Source organism: Nerophis lumbriciformis, linkage group LG07, assembly GCF_033978685.3.
Source record: "Nerophis lumbriciformis linkage group LG07, RoL_Nlum_v2.1, whole genome shotgun sequence".
In the NCBI taxonomy this organism is placed as follows: Eukaryota; Metazoa; Chordata; class Actinopteri; order Syngnathiformes; family Syngnathidae; genus Nerophis; species Nerophis lumbriciformis.
The window spans coordinates 11,349,950-11,365,000 of NC_084554.2; the positions used below are offsets into that span (position 1 = coordinate 11,349,950).

At 40.8% G+C, this 15,051-nt stretch overlaps 1 protein-coding gene across 2 annotated transcripts in view; it reads right to left on the bottom strand.

The window, feature by feature from the left end:
* Nucleotides 1-11,713: 11,713 nt before the first annotated feature.
* dlgap1b (discs, large (Drosophila) homolog-associated protein 1b) overlaps nt 11,714-15,051 on the bottom strand; it is a 327,908-nt gene continuing 324,570 nt past the window's right edge. Inside the window, exons 11-12 of one of the 2 annotated variants that reach the window (XM_061965826.1) lie at nt 13,381-13,533; nt 11,714-13,087 (exon numbers count right to left, since the gene is read on the bottom strand). In XM_061965826.1, coding sequence (XP_061821810.1) covers nt 12,872-13,087; nt 13,381-13,533 — 369 coding nt within the window. In that variant the 3' untranslated portion in view covers nt 11,714-12,871. Of the gene's footprint in view, nt 13,115-13,380; nt 13,534-15,051 lie in introns of both variants that reach the window. The other variant, XM_061965825.1, reaches the window with a different exon arrangement.

Consider the following 15,051-nt stretch of genomic DNA (forward strand, 5'->3'; position numbering starts at 1 on the left):
CATTTGGAGTCAGAAGACTAGAAGTTAGATAACTCTAGCTAACTAAAAAGTCATTTGGAGTCAGAAGACTAGAAGTTAGATAACTCTAGCTAACTAAAAAGTCATTTGGAGTCAGAAGACCAGGAACCAAAACTCTCGCTAAGTAGCTACCTAAAAGTCATGTGCTACGAGGCCAATTAGCGCGGTCCTCCAGAAATCAAGGCGGCAGACGTGGAGTGTGAGTTTCTCGTGTCAGGTCGCTTCCTGTCTGGCTGACAGCTGCTCTGTTGACACATGGCCTCTTTCATTCATGCACTCAGAACTTTTTCTTAAATGACTTTGCTTGTCTTGCAATATGAGGCCCACTCAGAGTGGCCGAGAGGCACACATTTGTACCCAACTATTTGACTTACAAACCACAACATGAGCTAACTGCTAACTAATAATCAGTACTAGGAACTACCACGTTAAAAACAACTTATTTGATGTAACAGGCATTCTGAAATCATACATACCTTATTTTTCGGACCATGGGGCGCACCGGATTATAAGGCGCACTGCCGATGATAGCGAGTCTACTGACATATATAAGTAAGAACTTTACACTACTTTATATTAGAAATGGCAACAATGGAGGATGAATATCCCATAACAAGAAGATAGAGAAAAAGAAGAAGTTAATCGACTACGGTGTCGGCACGGACATTTTCAGGACCTATGCAGATCCCAAATACAGATCAGCAGGTACCAGAAGGTAAGAAAAGTTCCTTTTGCATAATATTGCGAAACAAAACGCCAGATAATATGTCTTACCTTATACACACACCATAATAATACTCCTATGTTTAATGCGCCGACAATCCATCAAGCGGTGCGGCTTCATAGCTTACCAAAGTCGTACTAAAAACATTTTGATGGATTTTTGAGCGCCGTGTGTAATGTTCTATATTTTCAATGGAACATATAAAATGTTGGTGTTGTTTACTGGTGTCATATTGCAGTCTACACGTATCTCTTGTGTATGACTGCCATCTACTGGTCACAGTTATCATTACACCATGTACCAAATGAAATAGCTTCGAGGTCGGTAAGCACAACCAGAATTATGCCGTACATTAGGTTATAAGGCGCACTGTCGAGTTTTGAGAAAATTAAAGGATTTTAGGTGCGCCTTATAGTCCGAAAAATAAGGGAATACCTTCACTGCCACTAATCGTGAAATGTGTTGTCGCGTTACTGTTGGGGCATTCTTAATTTAATAGCTATAGCGTAGGTAAAAGACCAAAAAAACAAATTAAGACTCTTATTTTTTTTAAACTACTGTCCACTCAAATCTCTTAATTAACTTTAGTCCTAAGTAAAATAGCATCTCATGTTTGTTTTTTTCTGTAATTTTAGCCCTTTTGGAAAGCTCTAGCTAGCTAGCTAAAAGTCATTTGGAGTCAGAAGACTAGAAGCTCGGTAGATAACGCTCATTAGCTAACTGGCTAAAAGTAATTTGGAGTTAGAAAACCAGGAACTAGGCGGGAAACAATAGCTAGCTAGCTAAAAGTCATTTGGAGTTGGAAGACCAGGAACTAGGAGGATAACTCTAGCTGGCTAGCTAAAAGTCATTTGGAGTTAGAAGACCAGGAACTAGGTAGAAAACTCTAGCTAGCTAGCTAAAAGTCATTTAGAGTCAGAAGACTAGAAGCTTGGTAGATAACGCTCGTTAGCTAGCTAGCTAAAAGTCATTTGGAGTTGGAAGACCAGGAACTAGGAGGATAACTCTAGCTGGCTAGCTAAAAGTCATTTGGAGTTAGAAGACCAGGAACTAGGCGGAAAACTCTAGCTAGCTAGCTAAAAGTCATTTGGAGTCAGAAAACTAGAAGCTAAGTGAATAACTCTGGCTAGCTAACTAGCTCAAAGTAATTTGGAGTCAGAAGACTAGAAGCTCGGTGAATAACGCTAGTTAGCTAACCGGCTAAAAGTTATTTGGAGTTAAAAAAACAGGGACTTGGCGGAAAACTCTAGCTAGCTACCTAAAAGTCATTTGGAGTTAGAAGACCAGGAACTAGGCGAATAACTCTAGCTAGCTAGCTAAAAGTCATTTGGAGTCAGAAGACGAGAAACTCGATGAATAACGCTAGTTAGCTAACTGGCTAACAGTAATTTGGAGTTAATAAAAACAGGGACTAGGCGGAAAACTCTAGCTAGCTAGCTAAAAGTCATTTGGAGTTAGAAGACCAGGAACTAGGCAGAAAACTCTAGCTAGCTACCTAAAAGTCATTTGGAGTTAGAAGACCAGGAACTAGGCGGAAAACTCTAGCTAGCTAGCTAAAAATCAATTGGAGTCAAAAAACTAGAAGGTCGGTAAATATCGCTAGTTAGCTAACTGGCTAAAAGTCATTTGGAGTTAAAAAACAGGGACTAGGCGGAAAACTCTAGCTAGCTAGCTAAAAGTCATTTGGAGTTAGAAGACTAGAAGCTCGGTGGATAACGCTAGTTAGCTAACTGGCTAAAAGTAATTTGGAGTTAGAAAACCAGGAACTAGGCGGATAACTCTAGCTAGCTAGCTAAAAGTCATTTGGAGTCAGAAGACCAGGAACAAGGAGGTAATTATTTACATTAATTAAGTGTAATTCTGTTGTTAATTCAATGACATTTTAGGGAAACTCTAAATAAATACTTTCTAAAAGTCATCTTCACAACACTGCTAGTAATTGTTGCGCAGCACTCTGAAAACCGTCTCAGTCCAAAGTGGCAGCTGATGATTCATGAATGACTTGGTGCAGCTTTAGCTCATCTGCATGGTGGTGGACTTTCTTCTTGGTTCAAAAAAATGTACTCGGGGGGGCCCAGCAGAAAGTTGTGCATGCACCAGCGAGGATTAAAGGCGTAATTATGGGGCCCGCCCCACAAAGCTTCGTGCCGCCCATCGTGGTGTCGTTAGCTGCACGGGGATGAAAGCCACATGTGAGGCCGGCAAATAATGACAACAAGGTTGGTTTTAATGCCATTTAATCCATTAAATATGACTTACAAAAAGTTATGTGTTCATTTACACTGGGAAACATTCATGTATGTACAAATGTCTTCACAGCTCCCTGCTACACCGGGGCTTGATATGTTCTTATCAGGAGGAACTCCTCGTCTCACACACGATTCTATCCAAATTGTTCCGATAAAATCAATAAAAACCAGCAATTGGTGCCAAGCCCCGAAACAGCTTTCGAAAACATAAACAAACGGCACGATTACGTCATCACTTCATCAGGTAGTCACTGATTGGCAGACAAACGTTCAATGGCACAATGACACGCCAGCCTCCATTCGAGCACACCTCCCGCTTTTCTAGCGTAGATCCTCGCACACCCCCTAGGCTCCATCGTAGCACACATTGTACCAGTTAAGCCTGGATCCTAGCACACCTAGCTTTCTTGATTAGATCCTAGCCAACATCCTCGTTTTCTAGCGTAGATCTTCGCATACCTCCTAGCTTTCTAGCTTAGATCCTATATAGCATACCTCCTAGCTTTCTAGCGTAGATCCTAGCAAACATTCTCGTTTTCTAGCGTAGATCCTAGCACACCTTCTAGCTTTCTAGCTTAGATCCTATAGCACACCTCCCAGCTTTCTAGCTTAGATCCTATAGCATACCTCCTAGCTTTCTAGTTTAGATCCTGGCAAACCTCCTAGCTTTCTAGATTAGATCCTATAGCATACCTCCTACCTTTCTAGCTTAGATCCTGGCAAATTTCCTTGGTTTCTAGCTTAGATCCTATGGCATACCTGCTAGCTTTCTAGCTTAGATCCTAGCACACCTCCTAGCTTTCTAGCTTAGATCCTATAGCATACCTCCTACCTTTCTAGCTTAGATCCTGGTAAATTTCCTTGGTTTCTAGCTTAGATCCTATGGCATACCTGCTGGCTTTCTAGCTTAGATCCTAGCAAACCTCACTGCTTTCTAGCTTAGATCCTATCGCATACCTGCTAGCTTTCTAGCTTAGATCCTAGCACACCTCCTAGCTTTCTAGCTTAGATCCTATAGCGTACCTCCTACCTTTCTAGCTTAGATCCTGGTAAATTTTCTTGGTTTCTAGCTTAGATCTTATGGCATACCTGCTGGCTTTCTAGCTAAGATCCTAGCAAACCTCACTGCTTTCTAGCTTAGATCCTATGGCATACCAGCTAGCTTTCTAGCTTAGATCCTAGCACACCTCCTAACTTAGATCCTAGCACACCTCCTAGCTTTCTAGCTTAGATCCTATAGCATACCTCCTACCTTTCTAGCTTAGATCCTGGCAAATTTCATTGGTTTCTAGCTTAGATCCTATGGCATACCTGCTAGCTTTCTAGCTTAGATCCTAGCAAACCTCATTGCTTTCTAGCTTAGTTCGTAGAAAACCTCCTAGTTTTCTAGCGTAGATCCTAGCACACCTTCTAGCTTTCTTGATTAGATCCTAACACACCTCTCAGCCTCCTAGCTTAGATCCTATAACATACCTCCTAGCTTTATAGCGTAGATCCTAGCAAACCTCCTTGCTTTCTAGCTTAGCTCCTAGCACAACTCCTAGCTTTCTAGCTTAGATCATATAGCATACCTCTTAGCTTTCTAGCTTAGATCCTAGCAAACCTCCTCGCTTTCTAGCGTAGATCCTCACACAACTCCTAGCTTTCTAGCTTAGATTATATAGCATAACTCTTAGCTTTCTAGCTTAGATCCTAGCAAACATCCTCGTTTTCTAGCGTAGATCCTAGCACACCTCCTAGCTTTCTAGCTTAGATCCTATAGCATACCTCCTACCTTTCTAGCTTAGATCCTGGCAAATTTCCTTGGTTTCTAGCTTAGATCCTATGGCATACCTGCTGGCTTTCTAGCTTAGATCCTAGCAAACCTCACTGCTTTCTAGCTTAGATCCTATGGCATACCAGCTAGCTTTCTAGCTTAGATCCTAGCACACCTCCTAACTTAGATCCTAGCACACCTCCTAGCTTTCTAGCTTAGATCTTATAGCATACCTCCTAGCCTTCTAGTTTAGATCCTGGCAAACCTCCTTGCTTTCTAGCTTAGATCCTAGCAAACCTCCTAGCTTTCTAGCTTAGATCCTATGGCATACCTGCTAGCTTTCTAGCTTAGATCCTAGCAAACCTTCTAGCTTTCTAGCTTAGATCCTATAGCATACCTCCTACCTTTCTAGCTTAGATCCTGGCAAATTTCCTTGCTTTCTAGCTTAGATCCTATGGCATAACTGCTAGCTTTCTAGCTTAGATCCTAGCAAACCTCCTTACTTTCTAGCTTAGATCCTAGCACACCTCCAAGCTTTCTGTCTTAGATCCTATATCATACCTCCTATCTTTCTAGCTAAGATCCTAGAAAATCACCTTGCTTTCTAGCTTAGATCTTATGGCATACCTGCTGGCTTTCTAGCTAAGATCCTAGCAAACCTCACTGCTTTCTAGCTTAGATCCTATGGCATACCAGCTAGCTTTCTAGCTTAGATCCTAGCACACCTCCTAACTTAGATCCTAGCACACCTCCTAGCTTTCTAGCTTAGATCCTATAGCATACCTCCTACCTTTCTAGCTTAGATCCTGGCAAATTTCATTGGTTTCTAACTTAGATCCTATGGCATACCTGCTAGCTTTCTAGCGTAGATCCTAGCAAACCTCATTGCTTTCTAGCTTAGTTCGTAGAAAACCTCCTAGTTTTCTAGCGTAGATCCTAGCACACCTTCTAGCTTTCTTGATTGGATCCTAACACACCTCTCAGCCTCCTAGCTTAGATCCTATAACATACCTCCTAGCTTTATAGCGTAGATCCTAGCAAACCTCCTTGCTTTCTAGCTTAGCTCCTAGCACAACTCCTAGCTTTCTAGCTTAGATCATATAGCATACCTCTTAGCTTTCTAGCTTAGATCCTAGCAAACCTCCTCGCTTTCTAGCGTAGATCCTCACACAACTCCTAGCTTTCTAGCTTAGATTATATAGCATAACTCTTAGCTTTCTAGCTTAGATCCTAGCAAACATCCTCGTTTTCTAGCGTAGATCCTAGCACACCTCCTAGCTTTCTAGCTTAGATCCTATAGCATACCTCCTACCTTTCTAGTTTAGATCCTGGCAAATTTCCTTGGTTTCTAGCTTAGATCCTATGGCATACCTGCTGGCTTTCTAGCTTAGATCCTAGCAAACCTCACTGCTTTCTAGCTTAGTTCGTAGAAAACCTCCTAGTTTTCTAGCGTAGATCCTAGCACACCTTCTAGCTTTCTTGATTGGATCCTAACACACCTCTCAGCCTCCTAGCTTAGATCCTATAACATACCTCCTAGCTTTATAGCGTAGATCCTAGCAAACCTCCTTGCTTTCTAGCTTAGCTCCTAGCACAACTCCTAGCTTTCTAGCTTAGATCATATAGCATACCTCTTAGCTTTCTAGCTTAGATCCTAGCAAACCTCCTCGCTTTCTAGCGTAGATCCTCACACAACTCCTAGCTTTCTAGCTTAGATTATATAGCATAACTCTTAGCTTTCTAGCTTAGATCCTAGCAAACATCCTCGTTTTCTAGCGTAGATCCTAGCACACCTCCTAGCTTTCTAGCTTAGATCCTATAGCATACCTCCTACCTTTCTAGTTTAGATCCTGGCAAATTTCCTTGGTTTCTAGCTTAGATCCTATGGCATACCTGCTGGCTTTCTAGCTTAGATCCTAGCAAACCTCACTGCTTTCTAGCTTAGATCCTATGGCATACCAGCTAGCTTTCTAGCTTAGATCCTAGCACACCTCCTAACTTAGATCCTAGCACACCTCCTAGCTTTCTAGCTTAGATCTTATAGCATACCTCCTAGCCTTCTAGTTTAGATCCTGGCAAACCTCCTTGCTTTCTAGCTTAGATCCTAGCAAACCTCCTAGCTTTCTAGCTTAGATCCTATGGCATACCTGCTAGCTTTCTAGCTTAGATCCTAGCAAACCTTCTAGCTTTCTAGCTTAGATCCTATAGCATACCTCCTACCTTTCTAGCTTAGATCCTGGCAAATTTCCTTGCTTTCTAGCTTAGATCCTATGGCATAACTGCTAGCTTTCTAGCTTAGATCCTAGCAAACCTCCTTACTTTCTAGCTTAGATCCTAGCACACCTCCAAGCTTTCTGTCTTAGATCCTATATCATACCTCCTATCTTTCTAGCTAAGATCCTAGAAAATCACCTTGCTTTCTAGCTTAGATCCTATGGCATACCTGCTAGCTTTCTATCTTAGATCCTAGCACACCTCCTAGCTTTCTAGCTTAGATCTGAGCAAACCTCCTTGCCTTCTAGCTCAGATCCTATGGCATACCTGCTAGCTTTCTACCTTAGATCCTAGCAAACCTTCTAGCTTTCTAGCTTAGATCCTAGCACACCCCCTGGCTTCTAACTTAAATCCTATAGCATACCTATATCCTAGCACAACCTACACCGACAAAACAGATCAGTCGGCAGAATTTGACGGAACATTTATGCTGGCTTTGTTTCACACCTGATTACTGCCAAATCAACAACAGCGCCATTGTTTTTACTGCAAGAATCTGGCAACTGATCAGTCAATTTTTGTTTACCGTTAAAGTTAGGGTTTTTCTCTTTACAGTGTGTTACTGGAACTAAAAAAAACAAAAGGATACCATTGTTATTTTTACTGTAAAATTCTGGCGACTGAGCTGCTAGTTTTTTTTTTGTTTCACCGTAAAATCTAGGGTAGCTTAGATCATAGCACACCTTCGAGTTCCACAGCAAAGATGGCCGCATTTTTGGCTATTTCTCGTCATTTTGATGCACACACACACACACACACACACACACACACACACACACACACACACACACACACACACACACACACACACACACACACACACACACACACACACACACACGCACACACAGGCACGCACGCGTCTTCCCCTGAGAGCGCTGTTGTGCTCGACTGTTAAGGCTGAAACAAAACAAATTAAAAACACAGTCAACGGGCCTCAGTGTCTGTCTGTAAACAGTTAATAAACAATAAATACAAAAGTTAAAAAGTTGCTATGCGCTCGGCGAGGAAACAAATAAAAAAATACGAAATAAAAAACGTGTTTTTGTGAGACCTTTAGCGGAGTTTAGTGCACAGTGAGGAGTCTCTGGCCTGTCATCTTGTCCCACAGCGCTGTCGAGAAAAACAATTCCAAAGAAATTAAACCCCTTAAAAGTTTAAAATTAAACCCCTTAAAAGTTTAAATCACTCGTACGCTGGACACAACATTAGGAACACTATGGTAACATTAGCATGCTAATGTTAGCTACTTGTGAATTACTCGGTATGAACCTAAAATGGTGGATTTCGTTACTTGCCACCATCTTGTATGTGTGCTAACTCTTCCCATTCTGACGTTAGCATGTTTATGCGAGCATTTTAGCTGATTTTGAATGTACGAACTTACAAATCATGGATTTTGGTACGTTAGTTTACCAATTCTTCTCATGTTAGCATGCTAACGTTATCTCACTGTAGTTTTATGCTAGCATTTGAGCAAATTTTGTTCGTATAAACCGAAGAATTTACGGCTTTGGTTACGTGGTACGTATGCTGTTCCCACGTAAACGTTATATGCTAGCATTTAAGCTAGTTTTGACCAACTTGTTTTGTCACGCTCCTTTTAGCCGCGTGCTAACTAGCAGCCTAAGCTAGTAGGGACTAAGTGTCCTGGTATTTCATTGTTGTAGGTGGCACAAAAGCAAAGACAACAAGACGGTTGCAAAATATGCTGTAGGGTTGAACCAATAATCTTTACCGGTAATCTGTAAATAATTGTTGTCATTATCATTGTAACATTAGCATGCTAATGTTAGCTACTTGTAAATTACTCGGTATTAACCTAAAATGGTGGATTTCGTTACTTGGCACCATCTTGTATGTGTGCTAACTCTTCCCATTCTGACGTTAGCATGTTTATGCGAGTATTTTAGCTGATTTTGAATGTACGAACTTACAAATCATGGATTTTGGTACGTTAGTTTGCCGATTCTTCTCATGTTAGCGTGCTAACGTAATCACACTGTAGTTTTATGCTAGCATTTTAGCAGATTTTGTTCGTATAAACCGAATAATTTACGGCTTTGGTTACGTGATATGTATGCTGTTCCCACGTAAACGTTATATGCTAGCATTTAAGCTAGTTTTGACCAACTTGATTTGTCACGCTCCTTTTAGCCGCGTGCTAACTAGCAGCCTAAGCTAGTAGGGGCAAAGTGTCCTGGTATTTCATTGTTGTAGGTGGCACAAAAGCACCTACAAAAATATGCCATAGGGTTGAACCAAGGCCACTGGCAATAATCTTGAATCGGTAAATCATTTTTTATCATTAAAAAAAAATCTAATGTTGTATATTACAACACGTAAACCACATGGGAATTGATTGAGAAACAAGCAAGGTATGATTTAGGGTTCTGGTTATGTTAAATTATGGATTTGGTTATTTAACGCCATCTTGAATGTATGCTAACTGTTCCTATGTTAGCATGCATGCTAATGTTGAAGCTAATTTTGAACCTAAAAATCACTAATTTCAGTGCTGGCTGCTATATTGCTAGCTTTTTAACTCTTTTAATGTTAGCATGATGACATTTTGGTCTCGCATTTTGGCTAATTTATATAATTAATGTATTAGTATAATCCTAAAACTCAGTGAACATGTCACTTGTCAGCATCTAACTGTTAGCATGCCAATATCTCATGTTACTACCTCCCACGTAGTTCGATCTTCTCCAAATTTCTCATGATTGGTTAGTCCGCCCTGCAACCCTCAACCGTGCGTTTACAGAGACTTTAGATGGGCGATTGTCAAACCGTGGTACGTATACCACCGGTGCAGTGGTTTGCAACCTTTACTATCAAAAGAGACATTTTGTCGCCTCTTCCACTAAAGTACAAAACCCCAAACCAGTGAAGTTGGCACGTTGTGTAAATGGTAAATAAAAACAGAATACAATGATTTGCAAATCCTTTTCAACTTATATTCAATTGAATAGACTGCAAAGACAAGATACTTAATGTTCCAACTGAGAAACTGAATTTTTTTTGGAAAATAATCATTAACTTAGAATTTAATGGCAGCAACACATTGCAAAAAAGTTGTCACAGGGGCATTTTTACCACTGTGTTGCATGGCCTTTCCTTTTAACAACACTCAGTAAACGTTTGGGAACTGAGGAGACACATTTTTTAAGCTTCTCAGGTGGAATTCTTTCTCATTCTTGCTTGATGTACAGCTTAAGTTGTTCAACAGTCCGGGGGTCTCCGTTGTGGTATTTTAGGCTTCATAATGCACCACACATTGGGAGACAGGTCTGGACTACAGGCAGGCCAGTCTAGTACCCGCACTCTTTTACTATGAAGCCACGTTGTTGCAACACATGGCTTGGGATTGTCTTAAATAAGCAGGGGCGTCCATGATAACGTTGCTTGGATGGCAACATATGTTGCTCCAAAACCTGTATGTACCTTTCAGCATTAATGGTGCCTTCACAGATGTGTAAGTTACCCATGCCTTGGGCACTAATACACCCCCATACCATCACAGATGCTGGCTTTTCAACTTTGGTTCTTTTCCTCTTTGGTCCAGAGGACACAACGTCCACAGTTTCCAAAAACAATTTGAAATGTGGACTCGTCAGACCACAGAACACTTTTCCCCTTTCCATCAGTCCATCTTAGATGAGATCGGGCCCAGCGAAGCCGGCGGCGATTCTGGGTGTTGTTGATAAATGGCTTTCGCTTTGCATAGTAGAGTTTTAACTTGCACTTACAGAAGTATCGACAAACTGTAGTTACTCACAGTGGTTTTCTGAAGTGTTCCTGAGCCCATGTGGTGATATCCTTTACACACTGATGTCACTTTTTGATGCAGTACCGCCTGAGGGATCCAAAGTCACGGGCATTCAATGTTACGTGCAGTGATTTCTCCAGATCCTCTGAACCTTTTGTTGATATTACGGACTGTAGATGGTGAAATCCCTAAGTTCCTTGCAATAGCTGGTTGAGAAATGTTGTTCTAAAACAATTTGCTCACGCATTTGTTGACAAAGTGGTGACCCTCGCCCCATCCTTGTTTGTGAATGACTGAGCATTTCATGGAAGCTGCTTTTATACCCAATCATGGCACCCACCTGTTCCCAATTTGCCTGTTCACCTGTGGGATGTACCAAATAAGTGTTTGATGAGCATTCCTCAACTTTCTCAAGTCTTTTTTGCCACTTGTGCCAGCTTTTTGGAAACATGTTGCAGGCATCAAATTCCAAATGAGCTAACATTTGCAAAAAATAACATCGTTTTCCAGTTTGAACATTAAATATTTTGTCTTTGCAGTCTATTCAATTGAATATAGGTGGAAAAGGATTTGCAAATCATTGTATTCTGTTTTTATTTACCATTTACACAACGTGCCAACTTCACTGGTTTTGGGTTTGGTACATATAGTAAATAGTATAGCACCGCTAATCATAACACAGTTTATAAACTTTTAAAAATCTTTTTTTTTTTTTTTTTTTTTTTTACAGGAAAAACAATCTATCCATCATACTTGCCAACCTTGAGACCTCCGATTTCGGGAGGTGGGGGCGTGGTCGGGGGTGGGGCGGGCCGTGGTTGGGGGCGTGGTTAAGAGGGGAGGAATATATTGACAGCTAGAATTCACCAAGTCAAGTATTTCATACATATATATATATATATATATATATATATATATATATATATATATATATATATATATATATATATATATATATCTACATCCTGAAAATATGCAAACAAAACTGTGTTTAGATAATTGATACTTCAAACTTGCATAAATAAATTTTAAGGAATATAACATAACTTGGCTTCAAAATGTAATGAATAAAATGCTAAAGTTGTTGATAAACAAGCAATTATTTTAATAATTAAATATTGTCATTTTAAATGAATTATTATGATAATTTAAAATCAATTATTTCAAATATGTTTATTTTAATGTATAATTCTATGGCTGGATGTAATAAGGAGTCACGAAAAAATACAAATAAAAATACAATTAATTTTGATGTTTTTGGCAAAATATAGTAAAAATGTATTTATTTTTTAATTTTTTTTAAATTAATAAATATATTTATTTTTAGGTAAAATAAACATAATAATACAATTTATCTGTAGTCTAGATGATTTAGTTCTTGTCACCCTGTTGTCCTTCCGTCATGAAAAAAGGCTGTCCTCACTCAGGTCCGCATGGAGCTGGAGGGGGCGTGGCTTCCAGCTCCGGCTGAAAATCGGGAGATTTTCGGGAGAATATTTGTCCCGGGAGTTTTTCGGGAGAGGCGCTGAATTTCGGGAGTCTCCCGGAAAATTCGGGAGGGTTGGCAAGTATGCTATCCATGTAAAATTAAACCCTCTCTCTTTTGGCGCGCAGCCATGGTTCCGGACTTCCGGTCTCTTTTACTTGACGCCTGTGCGCGCATTCACGGCCTCACAGACCGTGGGAAATTATAGGACTCTTTTTTTAAAGATGTAAACTTTTCTCACTACAGGGGTTAAAAAAAAAGAAATCTGAGGGAGCCACAACAAGGAGGCGGAACTCGTGTGGGTGTACCTAATGGTGTGTCCCGGCCCGAACAGGTGAGTTGGACCGATATTACCACCTCGGATGTTTGACAGGAAGTACTTAAGAATGAAGTCATTTCAAGACCACGACGAACCAGCACACACACTTGTCACATCCTCATACACACGTACGTTATGGGTGTGTGTGTGTTTAAGGAAAGGGGGCGGGGTCAGGGTGCTACATCATAGCTGGGGGATCTGTAGGTAAATAAATAAATAAATAATATACATCTCAATGGTAATCTGGCACGTCAATGCGTGAGCGCGTGCGCCTCATAGTCGCGTCTGCGCCTCGGGGATGTAAATCTCGATGCTGTCGGCGCTCTCCGTGACCGAGCTCTGCCGGGCGGAGGCGGCCCGCTTGGCGGCCAGCAGGCGCTTGCGGGCCTCCAGGCGCTGGCGCTCGGAGCTCTCCAGGGAGCGGTCTCTGGCCAGGGGGGCGTGGCCCTTCTGGGGCCTCTTTGGCACGGGAGGGGGCGCCCGTCTCTCCTGGACAGGGACGACAAAGAGTCCGTCCTGCAAGGTCCACGCCGACCAAATGACACAAATAAAATCGGCGGCAATCGTTCACGTGTCGGCTGCGGAGCATGCGAGTGTTTTGCGGAGACATACGGTTAGTGAGGGGAAGGGTGGTGGGCGCGGGCTCCCCCAAAAATGGCGCGCGGAGAAGCTCACTGTGGACAACGGGGGCGAGAGACATGCAGACAGCGGCGAGCATGCGGGTGAGCGGCCGTTAGCCATGCCACGAGAGAGGCGGAGCGGCGTCACGAGGGCGTTGGCACCTGGATGTCCGGCGGGGTCGGAGGCTTCCAGTTGTTGGCTCGGAGCTGGTGCAGCTCGTCGAACTTCAGGCTGATGTTCTCGATGGACAGCTGCAGCATGTCCCAAAAGCCCGCCAGGTCCTGGGAGACGGGCCGGTGCTGCGCATCGGGGTCCTGAAAACACACAAAGAAGTTGAAAAATATGCCTGATACTAAAACATAACAACAAATCTGTTAATGTGGGGAGTCTATATGACATTAAAACATACCTCATGAATTAAGGCAGAGCCCAATAGAAGTTAACGTTAAAGTAGCAATGATTGTCACACACACACTAAGTGTGGTGAAATTTGTCCTCTGCATTTGACCCATCACTGACCGGTATACACACAATAAATACTGACTGGTACATGCACATAATAAATACTGACTGGTATACACACATAATAAATACTGACCGGTATACACACATAATAAATACTGACTGGTACATGCACATAATAAATACTGACTGGTATACACACATAATAAATACTGACCGGTATACACACATAATAAATACTGACCGGTATACACACATAATAAATACTGACTGGTACATGCACATAATAAATACTGACTGGTATACACACATAATAAATACTGACCGGTATACACACATAATAAATACTGACCGGTATACACACATAATAAATACTGACTGGTATACGCACATAATAAATACTGACTGGTATACACACATAATAAATACTGACTGGTACATGCACATAATAAATACTGACTGGTATACACACATAATAAATACTGACTGGTACATGCACATAATAAATACTGACTGGTATACACACATAATAAATACTGACTGGTACATGCACATAATAAATACTGACTGGTATACACACATAATAAATACTGAATGGTATACACACACAATAAATACTGAATGGTATACACACACAATAAATACAGACTGGTGTATACACACATAATAAATACTGACTGGTATACACACACATAATAAATACTGACTGGTATACACACATAATAAATACTGACTGGTATACACACACAATAAATACTGACTGATATACACACACAATAAATACTGACTGGTATACACACACAATAAATACTGACTGGTATATACACACAATAAATACTGACTGATATACACACACAATAAATACTGACTGGTATACACACACAATAAATACTGACTGGTATACACACACAATAAATACTGACTGGTATACACAAATAATAAATACTGACCGGTATACACACATAATAAATACTGACTGGTATACACACATAATAAATACTGACTGGTATACGCACATAATAAATACTGACTGGTATACACACATAATAAATACTGACTGGTACATGCACATAATAAATACTGACTGGTATACACACATAATAAATACTGACTGGTACATGCACATAATAAATACTGACTGGTATACACACATAATAAATACTGACTGGTACATGCACATAATAAATACTGACTGGTGGTATACACACATAATAAATACTGACTTGTATACACACACAATAAATACTGACTGGTATACACACACAATAAATACTGACTGGTAAAAAAACCCTCTATATTTTACAGTAACATTTAGTAAATGTAAAGTTTTTACTGTAAAACGACAGTCTACTATCTACAGTGCTTAAAAC